The following is a 24295-nucleotide window of genomic DNA, read 5'->3' as shown; positions in this document are numbered from 1 at the left end:
CCTTAGGCCTACTATAATGAAGGCTGGTTCAACAGCAATGCGTTGTGTCTTTTTGCGTTGTGTCCTGGCGATTTTATGATATCATTACATTTTACATGTATTTATTGTTGTTGAAAAAAACTAACAAATTGCTTGTTTTTCGTTACATTTTATTAAACCTATAGCTGTCACGTTCCTGACCTGTTTTGTATGTGTTTAGTCGGTCAGGGCGTGAGTTGGGGTGGGCATTCTATGTTATGTGTATCTATGTTGGTTAATGGGTTACCTGATATGGTTCTCAATTAGAGGCAGGTGGTTTACGTTTCCTCTGATTGAGAACCATATTAAGGTAGGTTGTTTCACATTGTTTGTTGTGGGTGGTTGTCTCCTGTGTCTGTATGTTTTACCACACGGGACTGTTTCGTTTTGTCGTTCGTTTATGTAGTCTGTTCCTGTTCGTGCGTTCTTCGTGTTTATGTAAGTGCTCCAGTTCAGGTCTGTCTACGTCGTTTTGTAATTTATCAAGTGTTTTTCGTGTTTTTCGGTTCTGTTAATAAATCATTATGTCTTCAAACTACCACGCTGCATATTGGTCTTCTGATCCTTCTCGCCTCTCCTCGTCTGAGGAGGAGGACGAAGTAGACGTTCGTTACAGAACCACCCACCTAATTTAAGGGGCAACACCGAGATAATGGCCCACTACACAGGAATCCTGGACATGGGAGGAAATACTGGAGGGAAAAGGACACTGGGCTCACATTGGGGAATATCGCCGCGCTCGTGAGGAGATGGAGGCAGCGAAAGCCCAAGATCGGTGGTATGAGGAGGCAGCACGGAGGCGTGGCTGGAAGCCCGTGAAGAAACCCCAAACATTTCTTGGGGGGGGGGCTAAAGGGTAGTGTGGCGAGGGCAGGTAGGAGACCTGCGCCCACTTCCCATGCTTACCGTGGAGAGCGGGAGTACGGGCAGACACCGTGTTACGCAGTAGAGCGCACGGTGTCTCCTGTACGTGTGCATAGCCCGGTGCGGTACATACCAGCTCCTCGTATCGGCCGGGCTAGATTGAGGATTGAGCCGGATGTCATGAAGCCGGCCCAACGCATCTGGCCACCAGTGCGTCTCCTCGGGCCGGCTTACATGGCACCAGCCTTACGCATGGTGTCCCCGGTTCGCCTACATAGCCCGGTGCGGGTTATTCCACCTCCCCGCACTGGTAGGGCGACTGTACGACTGTACGCACTGTTCCTTCTCCCCGCACTCGCCCTGAGGTGCGTGTCCTCAGCCCGGTACCTCCAGTTCCGGTACCACGCACCAGGCCTATAGTGCGCTTTGAGAAGTCAGTGTGCCCTGTTCCTGCTCCCCGCACTAGCCTTGAGGTGCGTGTCTCCAGTCCGGTACCACCAGTTCTGGCACCACGCACCAGGCATAATGTGCGCCTCAGCCGGCCAGAGCTGTCTGTCTGCCAAGCGCCGTCAGAGCTGCCCGTCTGTCCCGAGCCGTCAGAGCTGCCCGTCTGTCCCGAGCCTTCAAAGCCGCCCGTCTGTACCGAGCCTTCAAAGCCACCCGTCTGTACCGAGCCTGCAAAGCCGCCCGTCTGTACCGAGCCTGCAAAGCCGCCCGTCTGTACTGAGCCTTCAGAGCCGTCCGCCAGACAGGAGCCGCCCGCCAGACAGGAGCCGCTAGAGCCTTCCGCCAGACAGGATCAGCCAGAGCCTTCCGCCAGACAGGATCAGCCAGAGCTTTCCGCCAGACAGGATCAGCCAGAGCTTTCCGCCAGACAGGATCAGCCAGAGCTTTCCGCCAGACAGGATCAGCCAGAGCTTTCCGCCAGACAGGATCAGCCAGAGCCAGTCAGCCAGGATCCGCCAGAGCCGTCAGCCAGCCTGGATCCGCCAGAGCCGTCAGCCAGCCAGGATCCGCCAGAGCCGTCAGCCAGCCAGGATCCGCCAGAGCCGTCAGTCAGCCAGGATCCGCCAGAGACGTCAGCCAGCCAGGATCCGCCAGAGCCGTCAGCCAGCCAGGATCCGCCAGAGCCGCCAGCCAGGATCCGCCAGAGCCGCCAGCCAGCCAGGATCCGCCAGAACCGCCAGCCAGCCAGGATCCGCCAGAGCCGCCAGTCAGCCAGGATCCGCCAGAGCCGGCAGCGAGCCAGGATCCGCCAGAGCCGCCAGCGAGCCATGAGCAGCCAGAGCTGTCAGCGAGCCATGAGCAGACAGAGCCGTCAGCGAGCCATGAGCAGCCAGAGCCTTCAGCCAGTCCGGAGCTGTCGTCCTTCAGTCCGGAGTTGCCTTCCTTCAGTCCGGTGCTGCCCCTTATCCCGGAGCTGCCGTTCCTCAGTCCGGAGCTGCCGTTCCTCAGTCCGGTGCTGCCCCTTGTCCCGGTGCTGCCCCTTGTCCCGGTGCTGCCCCTTATCCCGGTGCTGCCCCTTGTCCCGGTGCTGCCTCTTGTCCTGGTGCTGCCCCGTGTCCCGCTGATACCTCTTATTTTAGGTGGGTGTATTTGGAGGGTGGTCATTGGGAGGGGGTTACAAAAGTGGGAATTGACTATGGTGGGGTGGGGACCACGCCCAGAGCCTGAGCCGCCACCGCGGACAGATGCCCACCCAGACCCTCCCCTAGACTTTATGCTGGTGCGTCCGGAGTTCGCACCTTGAGGGGGGGGTTATGTCACGTTCCTGACCTGTTTTGTATGTGTTTAGTCGGTCAGGGCGTGAGTTGGGGTGGGCATTCTATGTTATGTGTATCTATGTTGGTTAATGGGTTACCTGATATGGTTCTCAATTAGAGGCAGGTGGTTTACGTTTCCTCTGATTGAGAACCATATTAAGGTAGGTTGTTTCACATTGTTTGTTGTGGGTGGTTGTCTCCTGTGTCTGTATGTTTTACCACACGGGACTGTTTTGTTTTGTCGTTCGTTTATGTAGTCTGTTCCTGTTCGTGCGTTCTTCGTGTTTATGTAAGTGCTCCAGTTCAGGTCTGTCTACGTCGTTTTGTTGTTTTGTAATTTATCAAGTGTTCTTCGTGTTTTTCGGTTCTGTTAATAAATCATTATGTCTTCAAACTACCACGCTGCATATTGGTCTTCTGATCCTTCTCGCCTCTCCTCGTCTGAGGAGGAGGACGAAGTAGACGTTCGTTACAATAGCACCACCTCCAGTGCGTAATTGTACCATTGCATTAGGTTTATTAATCAATTACAAATTACATGACCATCCCCTGGACTAAACAAAAAATATATTAAACTCTCCCCCTGACTGAAAGTGAAAAAGCATGACCCTCCCCAATTTTCCTCCTGGTAACAATTGTGTACATTTCGTCTACTCCCTAAACTCCAAGGTCCTCTGATAATATTAGTCCCGTGCCAACAGACATCCCTGTGATTTGAGGGAAATGTCTGAGTTAATTTTTTTTATATATATATATTTTATTGATGAATTTTCAGTTTTACAAACAGATAGATAATGACAGCAAATAATACATTGAGAATACCCCCAACCCTCAACAGAAGACAGAAAAACAAAAACAGATAGAAAAAACAGAACACAAAGAATTGGCACCTTGCTTCATTGATATTTGAGGATTATAAGGATTATGCTCGGCATTGAAAATAATAACTTTGGATCAAGGTGGGTTGCAGGGTGTATGTTGCCCATCATCACGCGAAAGATACACTAAAAAGTGTTGCCTTCAGTGGCGGTCAGTGCCGTTATGCAACTTTTCAGGGAAGCCAGGAACCAATATACTCAGTCAGTTAGGAAAGCTAAGGCTAGCTTTTTCTAACAGAATTTTGCTTCCTGTAGCACTAATTCCAAAAAGTTTTGGGACAAGTCCATGGAGAATAAGAGAACCTCCTCCCAGCTGCACACTTCACTGAGGATAGGAAACACTGTCATCACCGATAAATCTACGATAATCGATCATTTCAATAAGCATTTTTCTACGGCTGGCCTTGCCTTCCACCTGGCTACCTCTACCCGGCCAACATCTCAGCACACCCTGCAGCAACTTGCCCAAGCCCCTCCCGCTTCTCCTTCACCCAAATCCAGACAGCTGATGTTCTGAAAGAGCTGCAAAATCTGGATCCCTACAAATCAGCTGGGCTAGACAATCTGGACCCTCTCTTTCTAAAATTATCCGCCGAAATTGTTGCAACCCCTATTACTAGCCTATTCAACCTCTCTTTCGTATCGTCTGAGATTCCCAAAGATTGGAAAGCTGCCGCAGTCATCCCCCTCTTCAAAGGGGGAGACACTCTAGACCCAAACTGTTATAGACCTATATCCATCCTGCCCTGCCGTTCTACAATCTTCGAAAGCCAAGTTAACAAACAGATCACCGACCATTTCGAATCCCACCGTACCTTCTCCACTATGCAATCTGGTTTCCGAGCTGGTCATGGGTGCACCTCAGCCACGCACAAGGTCCTAAACGATATCATAACCACCATCAATAAAAGACAGTACTGTGCAGCCGTCTTCATTGACCTGGCCAAGGCTTTCGACTCTGTCAATCACCGCATTCTTATCGGCAGACTCAATAGCCTTGGCTTCTCAAATGACTGCCTCGCCTGGTTCACCAACTACTTCTCAGATAGAGTTCAGTGTGTCAAATCGGAGGGCCTGTTGTCTGGACCTCTGGCAGTCTCTATGGGGGTGCCACAGGGTTCAATTCTCGGGCCGACTCTTTTCTCTGTATATATCAATGATGTCGCTCTTGCTGCTGGTGATTCTCTGATCCACCTCTACGCAGACGACACCATTCTGTATACATCTGGCCCTTTTTTGGACACTGTTAACAAACCTCCAAACGAGCTTCAACGCCATACAACACTCCTTCTGTGGCCTCCAACTGCTTTTAAATGCTAGTAAAACTAAGTGCATGCTCTTCAACCGATTGCTGCCCGCACCCTCCCGCCCGACTAGCATCACTATTCTGGACGGTTCTGACCTAGAATATGTGGGAAACTACAAATACCTAGGTGTCTGGTTAAACTGTAAACTCTCCTTCCAGACTCTCCAATCCAAAATTAAATCTAGAATTGGCTTCCTCTTTCGCAACAAAGCCTCCTTCACTCATGCTGCCAAACATACCCTCATAAAACTGACTATCCTACCGATCCTCGACTTCAGCGATGTAATTTACAAAATAGCCCCCAACACTCTACTCAGAAAACTGGATGTAGTCTATCACAGTGCCATCCGTTTTGCCACCAAAGCCCCATATATTACCCACCACTGCGACCTGTATGCTCTCGTTGGCTGGCCCTCACTACATATTCGTCGCCAAACCCACTGGCTCCAGGTCATCTATAAGTCCTTGCTAGGTAAAGCCCTGCCTTATCTCAGCTCACTGGTCACCATAGCAACACACACCCATAGTACGCGCTCCAGCAGGTATATTTCACTGGTCATCCCCAAAGCCAACACTTGCTTTGGCCTTCTTTCCTTCCAGTTCTCTGCTGCCAGTGACTGGAACGAATTGCAAAAGTCACTGAAGCTGGAGTCTTATATCTCCCTCTGTAACTTTAAGCATCAGCTGTCAGAGCAGCTTACCGATCATTGTACCTGTACACAGCCAATCTGTAAATAGCACACCCAACTGCCTCATCCCCATATTATTACTTACTCTCTTGCTCTATTGCACCCCAGTATCTCTACTTGCACATCATCATCTGCACATCTATCACTCCAGTGTTAATGCTAAATTGTAATTATTTTGCCTCTATAGCCCATTTATTGCCTACCTTCTTACTCTTCTACATTTGCACTCACTGTACATAGATTTTTCTATTGTGTTATTGACTGTCCGTTTGTTTATGTGTAACACTTTGTTGTTGTTTTTGTTGCACTGCTTTGCTTTATCTTGGCCAGGTCACAGTTGTAAATGAGAACTTGTTCTCAACTGGCCTATCTGATTAAATAAAGGTGAAATATTTTTTTATTTTTTTAATGATGAGGGAGAACAAAAATGAAATTAATGAGCATGGCCTTCTTTCTATTACAGCATGTTGGACGACTGTAATTCATATTCCATTCACTCAGTTCAATGTAACATCGATAGGTTTAGGCTACTACATGATCCTCAAATTGTCCCTATACCCATCATGAGGTTGCTTCAACCAAGCCTATGAATGAAAGTTTACAACGTAGGTGCTCACAGGTCGAGAGAAATTTGAGATGACAGACAGTGACACATGGACAGACAGTGACACATTCAAAACCGCCTTGCACAGTCTTGCCTGCATCTAGCTTATCTAGGGTGTAATCATTAGTCCAACCATTGCAAACGAGAGTTTCTATTGGATAAATTCAAGTATTTTTATCCCAGTTTTGTTTGCTTCTGTTTAAGAAACACTTTTCAACAGAATCGGCGAAATGAATACACCCCTGATCCCATATAAACACAGTTCACTTTCATAGCAGCCACGCTGTATTCCTTCTATCCTCTATGCACTCTCCTCCTCTCACCTTTTCCCTTCGTTGTGGACTTCAATGAACAACACATCAACTGTATGTGACCAGGTGAAAAAACCTTTCCAAGCCAAACCATGTCATAACCGCTACACATAGCCTACATCGTTGTCCCCATATTAGCTAAAGTAACGTCTTAGTCAACATAGCTAATAGAACTAATGTGTTAGTAAACCCGCTACTATCATGCAGTAGTTAGTGTATAGTCAGTAAGCAGTTACACTGGCGGGCCTCAGTGGCCATAAATTAATAAAACCAAAAGTTTACCTCGACTTGGAAGAGTTTCCAAGGTAAACTTGAGGTAAACTTGTGTTGGATAGTCATAGCCAGCTAGCTAACATAGCATCCCTCTATTTGAGCCGGGTGTTTGAGTAGCTAAACTAGCCAGCTGCATTTGCTAGCTAAGTAAGTGAAACTGAAAGTGAAAAAAAATGAAATCTCTGTCTCTCTCTCGCTCTCTCTATTCTCCTTCATTTTTGAAGAAATTAATTTGTTGAAAATTGTTCAACTATTGTCTTTCTCTCTCTTTGAGTCAACTACTCACCACATTTGATGCACTACAATGCTATCTTGCTGTAGCTTATGCTTTCAGTACTAGATTCATTCTCTGATCCTTTGATTTGGTGGACAACATGTCAGTTCATGCTGCAAGAGCTCTGATAGGTTTTAGGACGTCCTTCGGAAGTTGTCATAATTACTGTGTAAGTCTATGGAAGGGGGTGAGAACCATGAGCCTCCTAGGTTTTGCATTGAAGTCAATGTACCAAGAGGAGGACCGGCTACACCATGGTGCTACCCTACAGAGTGCTGTTGAGGCTACTGTTGACCTTCATTGCAAAACAGTGTGTTTTAATCAATTCTATGGTGACGTAAATATATATTTTAATATTACATTTTTGAGGAGGATGGTTCTCCTCTTCCTCCTCTGAGGAGCCTCCACTGGCTGCCATATCTTAATGAATGTATTAGATCTGCCAGAGATCGAATCCTTTATTTATGTAGCAAACTGGTGACTTCAGCTAACCAGGTTTTAAAATCTGGCACAGTCTCCTTAATCAAAAGGCTTAAAAAATGTTTTGTTGCAATAACCATGCCATTTTGTACAGTCTTCTGTTCCCAATGGGTTAAAGTCGTTAGGTGATGTGACCTACCTAAAACAGCAGCATCCGGGGCTGGTATGAGGTTACAGCTGTATACTTCTGAGTAGCACTTCAAAATATCCTGCCAGTGTGTGTGCAGTTTGGGGCATGACCAGAAGAGGTGACCTAGGGTACCCTCGGCAGACTTGCACTTAGGGCATATCGGCGAGACCGAGGGGAAAAACAAGTGTAATTTGGTACAGGAATAGTGTAGTCTGTGAAGTTAATATCTCGAAGGCAATCAGCCCAACTTTTCCTCCCCGGTCTCCTTCAAATGTTGTGTAGATACAGAGTAATATGCTGTAAAGTGATCTACAAATCTGGAGCTAAAACTTTTGGAGTCGGGGGCGTGGTTCATGAAAATATACAGTTTGTGGGCAGGTGTGATTGCCTCAAAATTTGGTATATTTAAGGGGATGTAATTTCTTATCTGAAGATATCAGAATAAATTAGATGCAGGGAGTTTGTATACTTCCCTCAGCTGAGCGAATGTGGCAAAATTATTATTGATGTAAAGGTCTGCAATAGTAATGCCCTTTCTCTTCCATAATAGAAAAGTATTGGCATTAATTTACTTTTCTCCCAGTTTATGATATACCTAGACAGTGGTGGGAAAAGTACCTAATTGTCATAAAAAGGTGAACTTCCATCCCAGTCTCAAATCTCTGGAAGACTGAAACAGTTTTCCCTCAAGAATTTGCCTGTATTTAGCGCCATTCATCATTCCTTCAATTCTGACCAGTTTCCCAGTCCCTGCCAATGAAAAACATCCCCACAGCATGATGCTGCCACCACCATGCTTTACTGTGGGGATGGTGGCCTCGGGGTGATTGAGAGGTTTTGGGTTTGCGCCAGCCATAGTGTTTTCCTTGATGGCCAAAAAAGTTACATTTTAGTCTGTGACCAGAGTACCTTCTTCCATATGTTTGGGGAGTCTGCCACATGCCTTTTGGTGAACACCAAACGTGTTTGCTTATTTCTTTCTTTAAGCAATGGCTTTTTTCTGGCCACTCTGCCGTAAAGCCCAGCTCTGTGGAGTGTACGGCAATGGACAGATACTGTCCTATGGACAGATACTCCAATCTCCGCTGTGGAGCTTTGCAGCTCCTTCAGGGTTATCTTTGGTCTCTTTGTTGCCTCTCTGATTAATGCCCTCCTTGCCTGGTCTGTGAGTTTTGGTGGGTGACCCTGTCTTGGCTGGTTTGTTGTGGTGCCATATTCTTTCAATTTTTTAATAATGGATTTAATGGTGTTCTGTGGGATGTTCAAAGTTTTGGATATTCTTTTATAACCCAACCCTGATCTGTACTTCTGCACAACTTTGTCCCTGACCTGTTTGGAGAGCTCCTTGGTCGTCATGGTGTCGCTTGCTTGGTGGTGCCCCTTGCTTAGTGGTGTTTCAGACTCTGAGGCCTTTCAGAACAGGTGTATATATACTGAGATCATGTGACAGATCTTGTGACACTTAGATTTCACACAGGTGGACTTTATTTAACTAATTGTGTGACTTCTGAAGGTAATTGGTTGCACAAGATCTTATTTAGGGGCTTCATAGCAAAGGGGGTGAATGCATACAGAATACATACTGTATGCATTCACCACTTTTCTGTTGAATTTTGTAATCATTTTTTTAAACAAGTTATTTTTTTTCATTTCACTTCACCAATTTGGACTATTTTGTGTATGTCCATTACATGAAATCCAAATAAAAATCAATTTAAATTACAGGTTGTAATGCCACAAAATAGGAAAAACACCAAGGGGGATGAATACTTTTGCAAGGCACTGTATTGGCAGAGTATAAAGACTCCGGGAGTCTGCGAGTTTCAATAGTGTCACGTTCGTCAACGGGACTGAGAGAGGACCAAGGCGCAGCGCGTGGAAAGTACATCTTCTTTATTAGAGAAGAGAGAGAAAACACAAAAACGAACACTAAACACAAACTAACAAAAACAACAAACGACCGTGAAGCTAGATAATGTAAGTGCACATACAAGCAACAAACGTTCAACAAGACAACTACCCACAAAAGCCTACTGTCTATGGCTACCTTAAATATGGCTCCCAATCAGAGACAAATGAATGACAGCTGTCTCTGATTGAGACCCAATCTAGGCAGCCATAGACATAACTAGAAAACCTCACTCTTCTCTACCCCATACACCTACAACACCCATAGACAAAACAAAACACACACAACATACAATGCCCACCCCAACTCACGCCCTGACCAACTAAACATATAAAAATAACATAAAATAGGTCAGGAACGTGACAAATAGAGTATTTAAATAACCTCAACATAAGAGTAACCTTTTCTGAATGTGCTTTGTAAAACTCTTAACCAAATCCATCAAAGCCTGCGATTTACCTTTAGGGAAGGAATGTACTGTGGAGACAACCTCTTCTAAAGTTCTCTCTGCATTTTATTCCCGTTGAGCAGCAGCGCATAATTTAGGTAGGGAACGGGAATGGAGGAAATCAGAAATTTGCGCGGTATCTACAGTAGTCTTAAGTGTAGAGGTCTTGATAAAACTTTGTGAAACATGCATTTATTTATTTTTGGTCCGTAGTAACAGCTCCTGTACTAGATTTGGCCTGTATACCTCTCAGCTGGCGCGCCAGTAGTTTATCCGGCTTGTCACCTAACTCGAAGTGTTTTTGTCTAATCTTTAATAGCATTGTGTTTACTTGATTAGACAGAATAGTATTGTATTCATATTTGAGTTTTATTAAGTAATTCAACTTGGAAGATAAGGGCGCTTCCATATAACCTCTATCAAGCACCGGGTGCCTCACTTTCTAATAAGCTTCTCTGCCTACATTTTTTCATGGTAGCCTCATGATATTATATGCCCACGCATAACAGCCTTAAATGCCTCTCACAAAGTGGAGTAGGATACATCAGCACTATCATTCTGGGACATATAGTCTGTAATTAAATTGGCTGTTTTGTTGGTGAAATTGTTCATTGATTAATGTTGTATTAAATCACCAACTGAATTGAGGCTTTGTTCTGCCAAAATCCATTTTTGAAACGGGACTGTGATCATAAATTATATAATGGTAACGTTACTTGGTAGAGGTGACTTTAGAGTCTGTTAATGATTTATGCACATGTGAGAAGAAATAATAATCCTTATCCCCGTAGGGTGTTGTAATCTCCAAACATCGACAAGTTCCATTGTTCCAATTAAATAATGCAACATAGTGATGGAATTCAGTGAAGTGGCGAGCAGGAAGCCTATCCATATAACGATCCAAAATGCAGTTAATATCGCCGCCTGTAATTAAATGTGTGGTTGATAAATCTGGTAAGAGATTGAAAACATTCCACATTTTGTTATGTTACAGCCTTATTATAAAAGGGTTTCAATTGTTTTTTCCGCAATCTAGACACACACCATAATTATCACGTTTCAGGTAAGACCCAAATGCAGACTGTGTTGAAATAACAATGTTTATAACAGCAACAGCGGCAGGCAAACGACAGGTCAAGGCAGGCAGGGGTCAATAATCGAGAGTAGTGGGACAGAGGTACAGGAAGGCGGGCTCAGGTCAGACAGAGTGGTCAGGCAGGCGGGCTCAGAGTCAGGACAGGCAAAGGTCAAAACCAGTAGAGAGAGAAAAAGAGACTGTGGAAAAGCAGGAGCTGTGAAAACACTGGTTGACTTGACAAACAAGACGAACTGGAAACAGACAAACAGAGAGCACAGGCATAAGTACCCAGGGGATAATTGGGAAGATGGGCGACACCTGGAGGGGGGTGAAGACAAGCACAAAGACAGGTGAAACAGATCAGGGTGGGACAATAATGACAAAGCAAAAACAGGTTTAGACATTTTTGCAAAATTCAGACCGTTTACTCAGTACTTTGTTGAAGACCCTTTGGTAGCGATTACAGCCTCGAGTCTTCTTGGGTATGACGCTACAAGCTTGGCACACCTGTATTTGGGGAGTTTCTCCCATTCTTGTCTGCAGATCCTCTCAAGCTCTGTCAGGTTGGATGGGGAGCGTCGCTGCACAGCTTTTTCAGGTCTCTCCAGAAATGTTCGATCAAGTTCAAGTCCGGGCTCTGACTGGTGCCACTCAAGAACATTGAGACTTGTCCCAAAACCACTCCTGTGTTGTCTTGGATGTGTGCTTAGGGTCATTGTCCTGTTGGAATGTGAACCTTTGCCCCAGTCTGAGGTCCTGAGCGCTCTGGAGCAGGTTGTCATCAAGGACCTTTGTCCATTTATTTTCCCCTCTCCCTGACCAGAGAATCTTGTTTCTCATGGTCTGAGAATCCTTTAGGTGCCTTTTGGCAAACCAAGCGGGCTGTCATGTGCCTTTTACTGAGGAGCGGCTTCCGCCACTCTACCATAAAGGCCTGATTGGTGAAGTGCTGCAGAGATGGTTGTCCTTCTGGAAGTTTATCCCATCTCCACAGAGGAACTCTATAGCTCTGTCAGAGTGACCATCGGGTTCTTGTTCACCTACCTGACCAAGGCCCCGATTTCTCCCCCGATTGCTCAGTTTGGCCAGGCAGCCAGCTCTAGGAAGAGTCTTGATGGTTCCAAACTACTTCCATTTAAGAATGATGGAGGCCACTTTGTTCTTGGGTATCTTCAATGCTGCAGAAATGTTTTGGTAACCTTCCCCAGATCTGTGCCTTGACACAATCCTGTCTCGGAGCTCTACGGACATTTCCTTCGACCTCATGGCTTGGTTTTTGCTCTGACATGCACTGTCAACTGTGGTACATTATATAGACAGGTGTGTGCTTTTCCAAATCATGTCCAATCAATTGAATTTACCACAGGTGGACTCCAATCAAGTTGTAGAAACATCTCAAGGATGATCAATGGAAACAGGATGCACCTGAGCTCAATTTTGAGTCTCATAGCAAAATGATGATTGATGAGGGAGAAAAATACTTCTAGAATAAGGCTGTAACATAACAAAATGTGGCATATTGGAAGGGATCTGAGCTAACATTAAATATATTATTTTCTATGAAGTACCGTTGTCTCACAGTATTGCGTAATTACCATCACACCAATCAAAGTGATCAATTATAGTGCTTTTTCAAAACTTTACACATCAAGTCACACAAAAACTGTCATTACCGCTACGGCATAACTCACCTATGTTGTTCTCTGTTTGAAAAAACACATCTCATTCTGTTGTGATTGTGGAGTTTATCAAATGATAACTGATCATATTAACTAAGTAAACCTTATGGCCTTGCAGTTAAATCCCAAAAAGTACCAAATTATCATCACTATCACTGTCATTACCATCACAAGTAACAACATTTTGTAGATCCATTGAATAAAAAGGGTATATACTGCTTATCACTTAATATTTCACTGTCTTTGTAGCAATCAATCATATTTTAAACATACATTTCTACCCAGTTATTATTATTTGTTTTTTTTAACCCATCCACCCTCTTCGGAGGAAAAATATATTTTTAGTTTTTTTTACAGCTTTTCTGCTACATATACAGTACATGCATTTTACATACATATTTTACATACATGGTACTTTTATATAAAGCAATCACATAACAATAATACTTTACCAAACATAAACTCTTTAATCCCAACCCTCAGCCACTCTCAGCCCATCCCTCCTATCACCATAGACCACCCTCGTTTGGTTTCCATGTGCCATATATATTTCAAATGTGCTGTGATGTTTTACATACATTTTCAACCTTTATAATCGTATAGTAGCCACAGATTGTGAGCTAAAGATGAAAAACTTTCCTACGAGTATTATTATATTATTGACTGACTATGGCATTCCAAATCGCCCAACACTGCTATTTGTAAGGTAAATTTTAAGGGAATGTTGTGATTTTTTTACCCAGTTATTATTAACAAGTAATGCATTTTACCATTACCCTAGTCATTACCACCACACAGTCATTACCACCACAATCATTGCATATTTGTTAAGAACAAATATATTTACATTACATTCAATTATTATTATCTTAATTTTTTTTTTTTTTGTAGACTTTTATTTTATTAGGCAAGTCCGTTAAGAACAAATTCTTATTTACAATGACGGCCTAGATATCACACTTGTGTCTTATTCAGGTGTAAAGCACTTACTTGTTCTCAATATAACTACTTAAAATGTTGACATACATAACATTTTCAACAGGTAGTTGTATTGTTCAACAAGTAATTTAATATTTATGCAATAAGGAATTTAAATAATTATTTCTAAATGTTGTATTACCAAATCCTATAGGCAGATAAACCAAATTATCCCAAATCCCATTGTGTTTGTGATTAAGTTTTAAACTAAAATGGAATGTTTTATTATATGATGGTAATGACACCTGCAGAAGGTGTATTGGGGAAAAGGGAGTCAATTACATGTATTATTTAATAAAATGTTCACAGCCAATACCACATTTATGGTTCCTGATAAAAAGAGAAAAGCATTTATGTTGATAAAAGTATTTTTCAAGAAACATATTTTTTTCCCAAAATAAGACATGTGAAAAGTTCCCGCAGTTGCAAAATCACCCTGGTAAAGCCAGAACCAGAGCTGTACTTATCATGTGTTCCCACTTCTGCCATTGTTAAACCCTATACACCCCAGTAAATTCAGGCGTCTAATCTTCCCTGGCATAACCCACCAGTGAGGGTGTGTAACAACAGCCTAGGCTACTACCATACAGCACAATGTATAACCCCAGGGAAGGCATGACCTATGGCGTGTATGATTTGTATTAATACAGCTGTGGGGTGGTCTATAGTTCTCTACATATATACAGTATGTTGCATAATATCTGAGATAAGGTCAGTATTACCCCCTGCAGCTCTCACTGTCTCTGCAGGCAGTCCTTCTGTTTGACCTGGTTCTTTTCTGATCATTATCCAGCCTATGGAGTGGACTATCACCCACAGGGGGCATTACAACACACCAACCGACATGCTGTTTCTCTTTCACCCTCTCTTTCTATTTGTCTCTCAGTCATTAACTGTACTCTGACTCTCTCTTATCTCTCTTCATCTCAGTAATGAACTGTGCTGTCTCTGTGTCCTCTAGGCTGTGAGCTGTATGCGTTCTGTGGGGCTCTATTTGGGATCTGCTCTATGATCACTCTGATGGTGATAGCAGTGGACCGCTACTTTGTGATTACACGTCCACTGGCCTCCATCGGGGTGCTGTCCAAGAAACGAGCCCTGCTCATCCTCATGGCTGCCTGGGTCTACTCATTGGGATGGAGCCTGCCCCCTTTCTTTGGCTGGAGTAAGTCCACACACACACACACACACACACACACACACACACACACACACACACACACACACACACACACACACACACACACACACAGAGAGAGAGAGAGAGCATAATCCTGGGTCATGAGCCAAGCTTAGGATGAGGTTGTAGGATGCCAGGGCTGTATAAACTGTATGGAAGAGTCGTGATTGTGTCAGTATATGTGTAAAGGAAGCAGCTAAGCAAGCAGCGTGAACCACTTCCTCACGATTCGGCCCATACCTGGCGCGAACTCGGGACCTCTGCCTTGCTAGCACACATGACCGCCCTCCTGAAGCGTCTTACCAGTCTGCACCACATGAAAAGCTAGGGATTCGCTGGTGCAAGTGGGGACACTTCCGACTGAGGAGTAAGTTTCACACATCCACATGTGCTACATTCTCCCCTCAAACTTACTCAACAGCGACCACAGCGTTGAGCTGAGCGCAACTGTAGATCCGGGTCACGGCACCACTGTAAAGGACGTCACAGTGCTTGCTTAGGAAGTACCACTTCCTACCGATTCGGCCCATACCTGGCGCAAACTCACGACCTCTGCCTTGCTAGAACACGTGACCACCCTCCTGAAGCGTCTTACCAGTGGGCACCACGTGAAAAGCTAGCTGTTCGCTGGCGCAAGTGGGAACATTTCAGGATGAGGAGTACGTTTCACACATCCCCATGTGCTATATATGTGAGGGAAAGACAGCAAGAGAGAGAGAGAGAAAGACAACAGCAGAGAGAGAAAGACAGCAGGAGAGAGAGAAAGACAGCAGGAGAGAGAGAAAGACCGCAGGAGAGAGAGAAAGAAGGCAGGAGAGAGAGAAAGACCGCAGGAGAGAGAGAAAGACCGCAGGAGAGAGAGAAAGACAGCAGGAGAGAGAGAAAGACCACAGGAGAGAGAGAAAGACCACAGGAGAGAGAGAAAGACCACAGGAGAGAGAGAAAGACCGCAGGAGAGAGAAAGACCGCAGGAGAGAGAGAAAGACCGCAGGAGAGAGAGAAAGACCACAGGAGAGAGAGAAAGACCGCAGGAGAGAGAGAAAGACAGCAGGAGAGAGAGAAAGACCGCAGGAGTGAGAGAAAGGCCGCAGGAGAGTGAGAAAGACCGCAGGAGAGAGAGAAAGACAGCAGGAGAGAGAAAGACAGCAGGATAGAGAGAAAGACCGCAGGAGAGAGAGAAAGAAGGCAGGAGAGAGAGAAAGACCGCAGGAGAGAGAGAAAGACCGCAGGAGAGAGAGAAAGACCGCAGGAGAGAGAGAAAGACAGCAGGAGAGAGAGAAAGACCACAGGAGAGAGAGAAAGACCACAGGAGAGAGAGAAAGACCGCAGGAGAGAGAAAGACCGCAGGAGAGAGAGAAAGACCGCAGGAGAGAGAGAAAGACCACAGGAGAGAGAGAAAGACCGCATGAGAGAGAGAAAGACCGCAGGAGAGAGAGAAAGACAGCAGGAGAGAGAGAAAGACCGCAGGAGTGAAAGAAAGGCCGCAGGAGAGTGAGAAAGACCGCAGGAGAGAGAGAAAGACAGCAGGAGAGAGAAAGACAGCAGGATAGAGAGAAAGACCGCAGGAGAGAGAGAACGACCGCAGAAGAGAGAGAAAGACTGCAGGAGAGAGAGAAAGACCGCAGGGGAGAGAGAAAGACCGCAGGAGCGAGAGAAAGACCGCAGGAGAGAGAGAAAGACCGCAGGAGTGAAAGAAAGGCCGCAGGAGAGTGAGAAAGACCGCAGGAGAGAGAGAAAGACAGCAGGAGAGAGAAAGACAGCAGGATAGAGAGAAAGACCGCAGGAGAGAGAGAACGACCGCAGAAGAGAGAGAAAGACTGCAGGAGAGAGAGAAAGACCGCAGGGGAGAGAGAAAGACCGCAGGAGCGAGAGAAAGACCGCAGGAGCGAGAGAAAGACCGCAGGAGAGAGAGAAAGACAGCAGGAGAGAGAGAAAGACAGCAGGAGAGAGAGAAAGACAGCAGGAGAGAGAGAAAGACAGCAGGAGAGAGAGAAAGACCGCAGGAGAGAGAGAAAGACCGCAGGAGAGAGAGAAAGACCGCAGGAGAGAGAGAAAGACCGCAGGAGAGAGAAAGACAGCAGGAGAGAGAGAAAGACAGCAGGAGAGAGTGCTCCCCCTGGCTCTGTGTTCTCTCTTTGAACTCTAGTCTGCAGTAGCTTAGTTTAAGCATGAGGATTTGGGCATTTGATCAGATATGCTGAGCTGCCTGAGATCTTTCAGTGAGAAGAAAGAGAATGAAACTAGCGGGCAAACTGGCTGGAATGGGCCCCTCATAAGCCTCATATTGGCCTGGCCTTACAGTATACTGTACTCAGAATGATCCACACCCATAACAGTGCAAATCTCTGGCAAATAACAAATTGATCCAGCAGCTCCAAATTGACAAAACTATTCTGTCTAGCACACTATGGGTGACATGCTGGAAAGGGCCTTAAGAGCGACACACTAACTCAGGCAATGTGGAGGGGATTTGGGGAGAGAGGTAGCCTGCCTACCCCCTGCAGCCGTCTGTGGCTGGGGTCTGCGTGCAGGCATGCCACCCCAGACATTGTTCCGCAGCCCGCGTGACCTGTCCGACCACACACAGGGCGTCTGTCTCCTTAAGCCCATCTGACGGCCCGATCTCTGCCTCATCTCCGCTGATTATCACGTCATTCAGGGGCAATAACATCAAGAACATGAAAGCTAAACAAAACTGCTCCATTATTCACTTTGAGCCTTTGATCGTCCGGAGCGTTTAGATCCTCGGAAGTGCTTCCTTGATGCAAGCTTTGATGTTCCTGCGTCTTCCAATTGATGTGAGTATCCTTAACTTTCCCTGGCACTCTGACAGTTTTACCATAGCAGGGCTTCAATAGATGACGCGTGAAGGACAACTTGTAGACGACTTAGAAGTTCTGTCGGAGAAGAAAGGTTTTGACAATATCGTATCCCACTACTTATTTTCTGCCATTTTCCCCCTTTTCCTTTTCCGACTTTCTATGTCCCATCTCTCCTTTCCTCCTTTCTCTACCACTTTCACACTTCTCCCCATCCCCCTTTCTCCCTTACTCCCCCCCCCTTTACCTCCCCCAGGCGCCTATGTTCCAGAGGGCCTGTTGACCTCCTGTTCATGGGACTATGTGACCTTTACCCCGTCAGTGCGTGCCTACACCATGCTGCTCTTCACCTTTGTCTTCTTCATCCCCCTGATCGTCATCATGTACTGCTACTTTTTCATCTTCAGAGCCATACGTACAACGAACAAGTGAGTGGATTGGATGCAAGAGAGCTGCTCTAGAGATATCACTGAATGTGTGGCCAATTAAATGAAGTGAAGAACGTGCGTTGCAAGTTACTGAAATTGGATTCTCTGAAGCATTTCAAATTTCTCACATTTCGCATGTATTTTTCTCTCTGTGTGTGTGTGTGTCTCATAGGGCTGTATCCAAGATCAACTGCAATGCGAGCACCAGAGACTCAATTAAGAGTTTCCGTCGGCTGAAGAATGAGTGGAAGATGGCTAAAATTGCTCTGATAGTCATCCTCCTCTATGTAATCTCTTGGTCCCCATACTCTGTTGTGGCCCTGACTGCATTTGCAGGGTGAGTGCTTTTGATATGTACTGTGTTTTAATAAAACGGTGCCTGTCTTAATGGAACTCGTGAAGGCTATTTGGTATCACATGCACTTATATCAATCATATTGAATCTACAGAACTGGCAGCATACAAGCTTAGTGCTTATCAAGAGAGTACAGCAAAATCAATTAACTAGAATGACACTTTCACCAACGGTTTGTCCAAAGAGAGCTAGCCCAAAGCCATGCCTCCAACAAGCCACACCTCCAGATCCTCTTTTTTTCTTTCCTTTTTATTCTTTATTTAACTAGGCAAGTCAGTTAAGAACAAATTCCTATTTATAATGACGGCCTACCAAAAGTCTTCCTTTGGGGACAGGGGCTGGGATACAAAATTTAAATGTAGGACAAAACACACATCACGACAAGAGAGACACCACAACACTACATAAAGAGAGACTCAAGACAACAACACAGCATGGCAGCAACACATGACAACAATACGGTAGCAACACAACATTATAGCAGCACAACATTATAGCAGCACAAAACATGGTACAAACATTATTGGGCACAGACAACAGCACAAAGGGCAAGAAGGTAGAGACAACAATACATCACGTGAAGCAGCCACAAGTGTCAGTAAGAGTGTCCATGATTGAGTCTTTGAATGACGAGATGGAGAGAAAACTGTCCAGTTTGAGTGTTTTTTGCAGCTCGTTCCTGTCACTAGCGGCAGTCTAATAGGCTGCCGCCTCTACATTTCCCCCACCTAAGGGGTCAGTCGTCCCCGACAACCCCGAAATCCAACACAAAGTCCTGAAACCTGGACGGGGGTCTTCAGCGGCAGCGTTGTGATTTCCGTGGGGTTGCCATCCTGACCTCGAGACAGGAGCCTGCGGCAGCGGCGCCCTGGTGGCTCTGGGGGTGTCCCACGCCAGACGATCCTGATGGAGGACCACCACTCGTCCATGAGTTCAAAGCTGGCTGCGATACACCATGTCAGAAAGTTGCTCCGGAACCAGGCATGGGCCTTCCCAGTGACTCATTTGTTTCGGGCTCAGACCATGCTTGCGCCGGGGGCTGTATACCCACACATCTTGGGCAGTCTGAAAAGGCTGACCTCGACAGAGAGTGTTGTATACCTTCTTCTGCTTTACCCCTGCTTCTGTTAAGCGATGCCGTGCAAAGTCGTGGGCTGTGTCCAGGCGCTGCTGAAGGTGGTGGAGGTACTCCCAAGCCTGTGGCTCCAGGAACCTCGTGCTCCAGAGGTCTTCCAAAGGACTAATCTACCGGAGTTCGTAGTTTTCAGCCGAACATCATAACTGCTAGGGTGCATCCAGTGAACTCCTGCACTGCTGAACGATAGGCTCACAAGACCAATGGCAGATGTCGGTCCCAGTCTTTCTGGTCGTTGAAGGTGAGAGTGGCCAGCTGTATCACCAAAGTCCGCTAACACCTTAGCTTCAAAATGTCATCCCTGATCACTGTGGAGTTCTTCCGGTGCTCCAAACTGGCAGAACATCTCCTCCACAGCTTGTTGGCAGTGGTTGAGGTGCACTGGTCGGGGGCCGCATAGGCCTCTGGCCACTTGGTAGAATAGTTGACGGACACAAGTACGTATCGATTGCCCGCCTCTGTCACGGGAAAAGGACCCAGGATTCCACACCAACCTGCCCCATGGGGACCCCCCACCTGATATTGCTGTAACAGGGCATGGGCGCATACAGGTGTCACAGACATGCACATACTGTTCCGTGTCTTGGCGGCAGCCAGCCCAGTAGAGTTTCCTTCGGAGGAGTTGGAGGGTCTTTGTGTACCCGAAGGGGCCTCCCCACACCAATCCATGACAGCTCTGAGGGCATGGGCACACATGGAATAAGGCACCAGCAACTGCCACATCACAGAGTTGTGTTGTGTGTTAGTTCTGTCCATCTTTGAAAAAACACCCCTTTGTGAATGGCAAGGTTGTCCCACTGGGAGTAGTAGGCCTTGGTTTCGGGGGACAGGGGTAAGACTCTGTTCCAGGCAGGCTGCTGGCTGAGCTCCAACCAGCCCCGAACAGTTGCTAACACCGGGACACCTTCCTGCTCCCGCTTCAGGTCTTGGTTATTCCAGCTCTCCAAGGGTACTGAGCTCCAGTCTGCTTCTTGAATTGCCGGCTGCGGGCAGGAGACCCTCCTTTTGTTGCAAGTGTGGGCAGTGCTTGCAGTCTTCCTCTTCACACGACCGGCGAGACAACGCACCAGTGTTTGTGTGGAGAAGACCAGCCCAGTGCTGCATCTGGTAGTCATTCTCCTGTGCCTCTTCTAACCAGCGAGCCACCTGGCCCTGTGGTTCTCAGAAGTTGAAGAGCCAGGTGAATAAGGCATGGTCAGTACAGAGGAGGAACTGGGTCCCGTAGAGGTTGGATCGTAAATGATGGTGCATTGACCACAGCCAACAACTCTCGCCGGGTGACACAGTTGTTGCGCTCGGTATGGTTGAGGCTTTGACTGTAGAAGGCCACCACCCGTTCCCCATCCGGCCAGCGAAAGAATGGCCCCAATGTCCACATTGCTGGCATCTGTGTCCACAATAAATGGGTGCTGGGGTTTGGAGTATGCCAAAACTGGAGCCTTGAAAAGGGCCTGACGCAGTTTAGCGAATACTGCCACGCAGTCATCATGCCAGTCGAACCGCTGATCCTTGTTTGTAAGGCGGTGTAGAGGGCTGGCTACTGTTGCAAAGTCCTTGATGAACCTCTGGTAGTAAGAAGCTAGGCCAACAATGCTTCTTAACTCAGAGAGATCCTTATGGTCGACCAATGCTGAACTGCCACCACCTTGGCTGGATCAGTTTCAACTCCATCTGCCCCGATAACACTTCTTGGAGTGGAGCTTGAATCCTGCGTGCCGAATGGAAAGTAGTACCTCACTCAGATTTGCCAGAGATCCATACGGCATGCACAAGGAGGTCGTTCAGGTAGACCACACACCTGTTGCAGGGGATTGTGGCCAGCACTTGCTCCGTAAGACGCTCGAAGGTTGGCGGAGCGTTGCAGAGCCCGAAGGGAATCACGGTGAACTGCCACAGTCCTTGTCCAATTGAGAAGGTGGTCTTCGGCCTGGCTTCGGGGGCAAGCTCCACTGGCCAATAACCACTGCGTAGGTCGAGGGTACTGAACCTGAACCATAAACCTGTGATGTAATCCAGTGCATCATCTATGTGCGGGAGGGGATAGGAATCCTTCCTGGTCACATGGTTCAGCTAGCTGCCTGTAGTCTGCACAGAAACACCATGAGCCGTCCTTCTTCAATGACAAGAACTACAGGGGCCGCCCAAGGGCTGTTGGATGGCTTGATGCATCCTGTCTCCGCCATCTCCCGGATCTTCTGCTTTGCTATCACTCTCTTCGCCAGTGGCAAGTGATGGGGCCGCAAACAGATAGGTGCTGCGTTGCCAGTATCGATAGAGTGCTGGACCAGACTGGTTCTCTGGCATTCTTTGTCTCATGGTGCAAAGACATCCACCAACTCTGCAAGCAGTGCTACCAACTTATCGCACTGCTCAGACTCCAGCCCTTCCGAACACCTCTTCCCTGGTTCCCGCACAGCTTGTTGGGTAGCTTCCGAAGGTACATCCATCGTGTAACTGGTCACCTGCTGGGGCACACACACCTCTTTAGCTGCTTCTTCTCATCTGGGGAAGGATCTTTGTGGGGCTGTCTGTCACAAATTACTGCGGCTGCCGTTGCCTTTTTCCACTGCTCTGCAGTCCCATGACGGAGTCTTTCATCTGGGGTTTAAGCGTTCCAACATCTAGGCATGCTCCCACTTGACTGAGGAAATCCAACCCTAGGATGTGGTCATCTTGAATATCGGCCGACCAGAGCTCTTGCTCCACCGAGACATTGTAGGATCTTAATTTGAGGCAGTTTTCGACAGCATGAAAAGAATCCTGCAGCAATAGGAAATGTGAATTATTATTTGGATTATAATTAATCAACATTTCTGTAAGGGTTACTACATTTTTCATAGGGGAAAATCAAGTCAGAAAGTTCAAAGTGGAAATTACAAACTTCAGAAGCTTTTTTAAACCTCAAATTCTGCCTCACAGCTTAACAGCCTTCTCTCCCTGTCTTCTCCATGTCTCCTGTAGGTATGCAGATTTTCTGACCCCATACATGAACTCAGTTCCTGCTGTGATCGCCAAGGCTTCAGCCATTCACAACCCCATCATCTATGCCATCACCCACCCAAAGTACAGGTACCGTATTCTTGCTGCCACAAAAATGAAAGATCAAACCTATTGGTTTCTATTGTTTCTATTATTGCTATATGAGTCAAATCTTCTTACGCAGCCGAACCCCATTTGGGAATTACGTTGAGCAACAAAGTCAAAGAGCTATTCTTTTGTTGTTTTTTATTACACTAACCATTCCATTCCATCCCATGAGAATCTATCAAATCTGAGAGACAGGAAGGGTATAGTCCTTGTTAGCTAGCGATCAGACTAAACTCTCCACTCTACAATCACTCATGAACCTGGATATTAACTCAACTGGACATCATTATAATATTCTCACCACACAGGAAGGATTCTAAGAATGAATATATAGGGGACCTAGATTCTTTACCGCTGTGTACTTTTAGTTTTTTAGTAATTTAGGTTCACTGCTCAAGGTAAATTATTGCTTGCATGTTGGATATACACTACCGGTCAAAAGTTTTAGAAAACCTACTCTACTCTTATTTTTTACTATTTTCTCCATTGTAGAATAATAATGAAGACATCGAAACTATGAAATAACACATATGGAATAATATTTTTAAAAGTCTTAAACAAATCAAAATAGATTTTAGATTTTAGATTCTTCAAATAGCCACCCTTTGCTTTGATGACAGCTTTGCACACTCTTGGCATTCTCTCAACCAGCTTCATGAGGTAGTCACCTGGAATGCATTTCAATTAACAGGTGTGCCATCTTGGAAGTTAATTTGTTGAATTTCTTTCCTTCTTAATGCATTTGAGCCAATCAGTTGTGTTGTGACAAGGTAGGGGGGGTATACAGAAGATAGACATATTTGGTAAAATACTAAATCCACATTATGGCAAGAACAGCTCAAATAAGCAAAGAGAAACGACAGTCCATCATTACTTTAAAACATGAAGGTCAGTCAATACGGAACATTTCAAGAGCTTTGAAAGTTTCTTCAAGTGCAGTCGCAAAATCCATCAAGCGCTATGATGAAACTGGCTCTCATGAGGACCGCCGTAGGAATGGAAGACTCAGTTCATTAGAGTTACCAGCCTCAGAAATTGCAGCCCAAATAAATGCTTCACAGAGTTCAAGTAACAGACACATCTCAACATCAACTGTTCAGAGGAGACTGTGTGAATCAGGCCTTCATGGTCGAATTGCTGCAAAGAAACCACTACTAAAGGACACCAATAAGAAGAAGAGACTTGCTAGTGGCCAAGAAACACGAGCAATGGACATTAGACCGGTGGAAATTTGTCTTTTGGTCTGGAGTCTGGAGATTTTTGGTTCCAACCGCCATGTCTTTGTGAGATGCGGTGTGGGTGAATGGATGATCTCCGCATGTGTATTTCCCCACCGTAAAGCATGGAGGAGGAGGTGTTATTGTGTGGGGGTGCTTTGCTGGTGACGCTGTCAGTGATTTATTTAGAATTCAGGCACACTTAACCAGCATGGCTACCACAGCATTCTGCAGTGATATGCCTTCCCATCTGGTTTGATGCTTAGTGGGACTATCATTTGTTTTTCAACAAGACAATGACCCAATACACCTCCAGGCTGTGTAAGGGATATTTTACTAAGAAGGAGAGTGATGGAGTGCTGCATCAGATGACCTGGCCTACACAATACCCA

At 46.0% G+C, this 24295-nt stretch overlaps 1 protein-coding gene across 1 annotated transcript in view; it reads left to right on the top strand.

Moving 5' to 3' along the window:
• Positions 1-24295, top strand: part of LOC139570791 (melanopsin-A-like) — a 75247-nt gene that overhangs the window by 30936 nt on the left and 20016 nt on the right. Inside the window, exons 4-7 of the mRNA XM_071392979.1 lie at positions 14644-14847; positions 17938-18109; positions 18282-18446; positions 22561-22668. Coding sequence (XP_071249080.1) covers positions 14644-14847; positions 17938-18109; positions 18282-18446; positions 22561-22668 — 649 coding nt within the window. The remainder of the gene's footprint in view (positions 1-14643; positions 14848-17937; positions 18110-18281; positions 18447-22560; positions 22669-24295) is intronic.

Source organism: Salvelinus alpinus, chromosome 3 (assembly GCF_045679555.1).
Source record: "Salvelinus alpinus chromosome 3, SLU_Salpinus.1, whole genome shotgun sequence".
NCBI lineage: Eukaryota > Metazoa > Chordata > Actinopteri > Salmoniformes > Salmonidae > Salvelinus > Salvelinus alpinus.
This window is presented reverse-complemented; position numbering and strand designations above follow the sequence as displayed.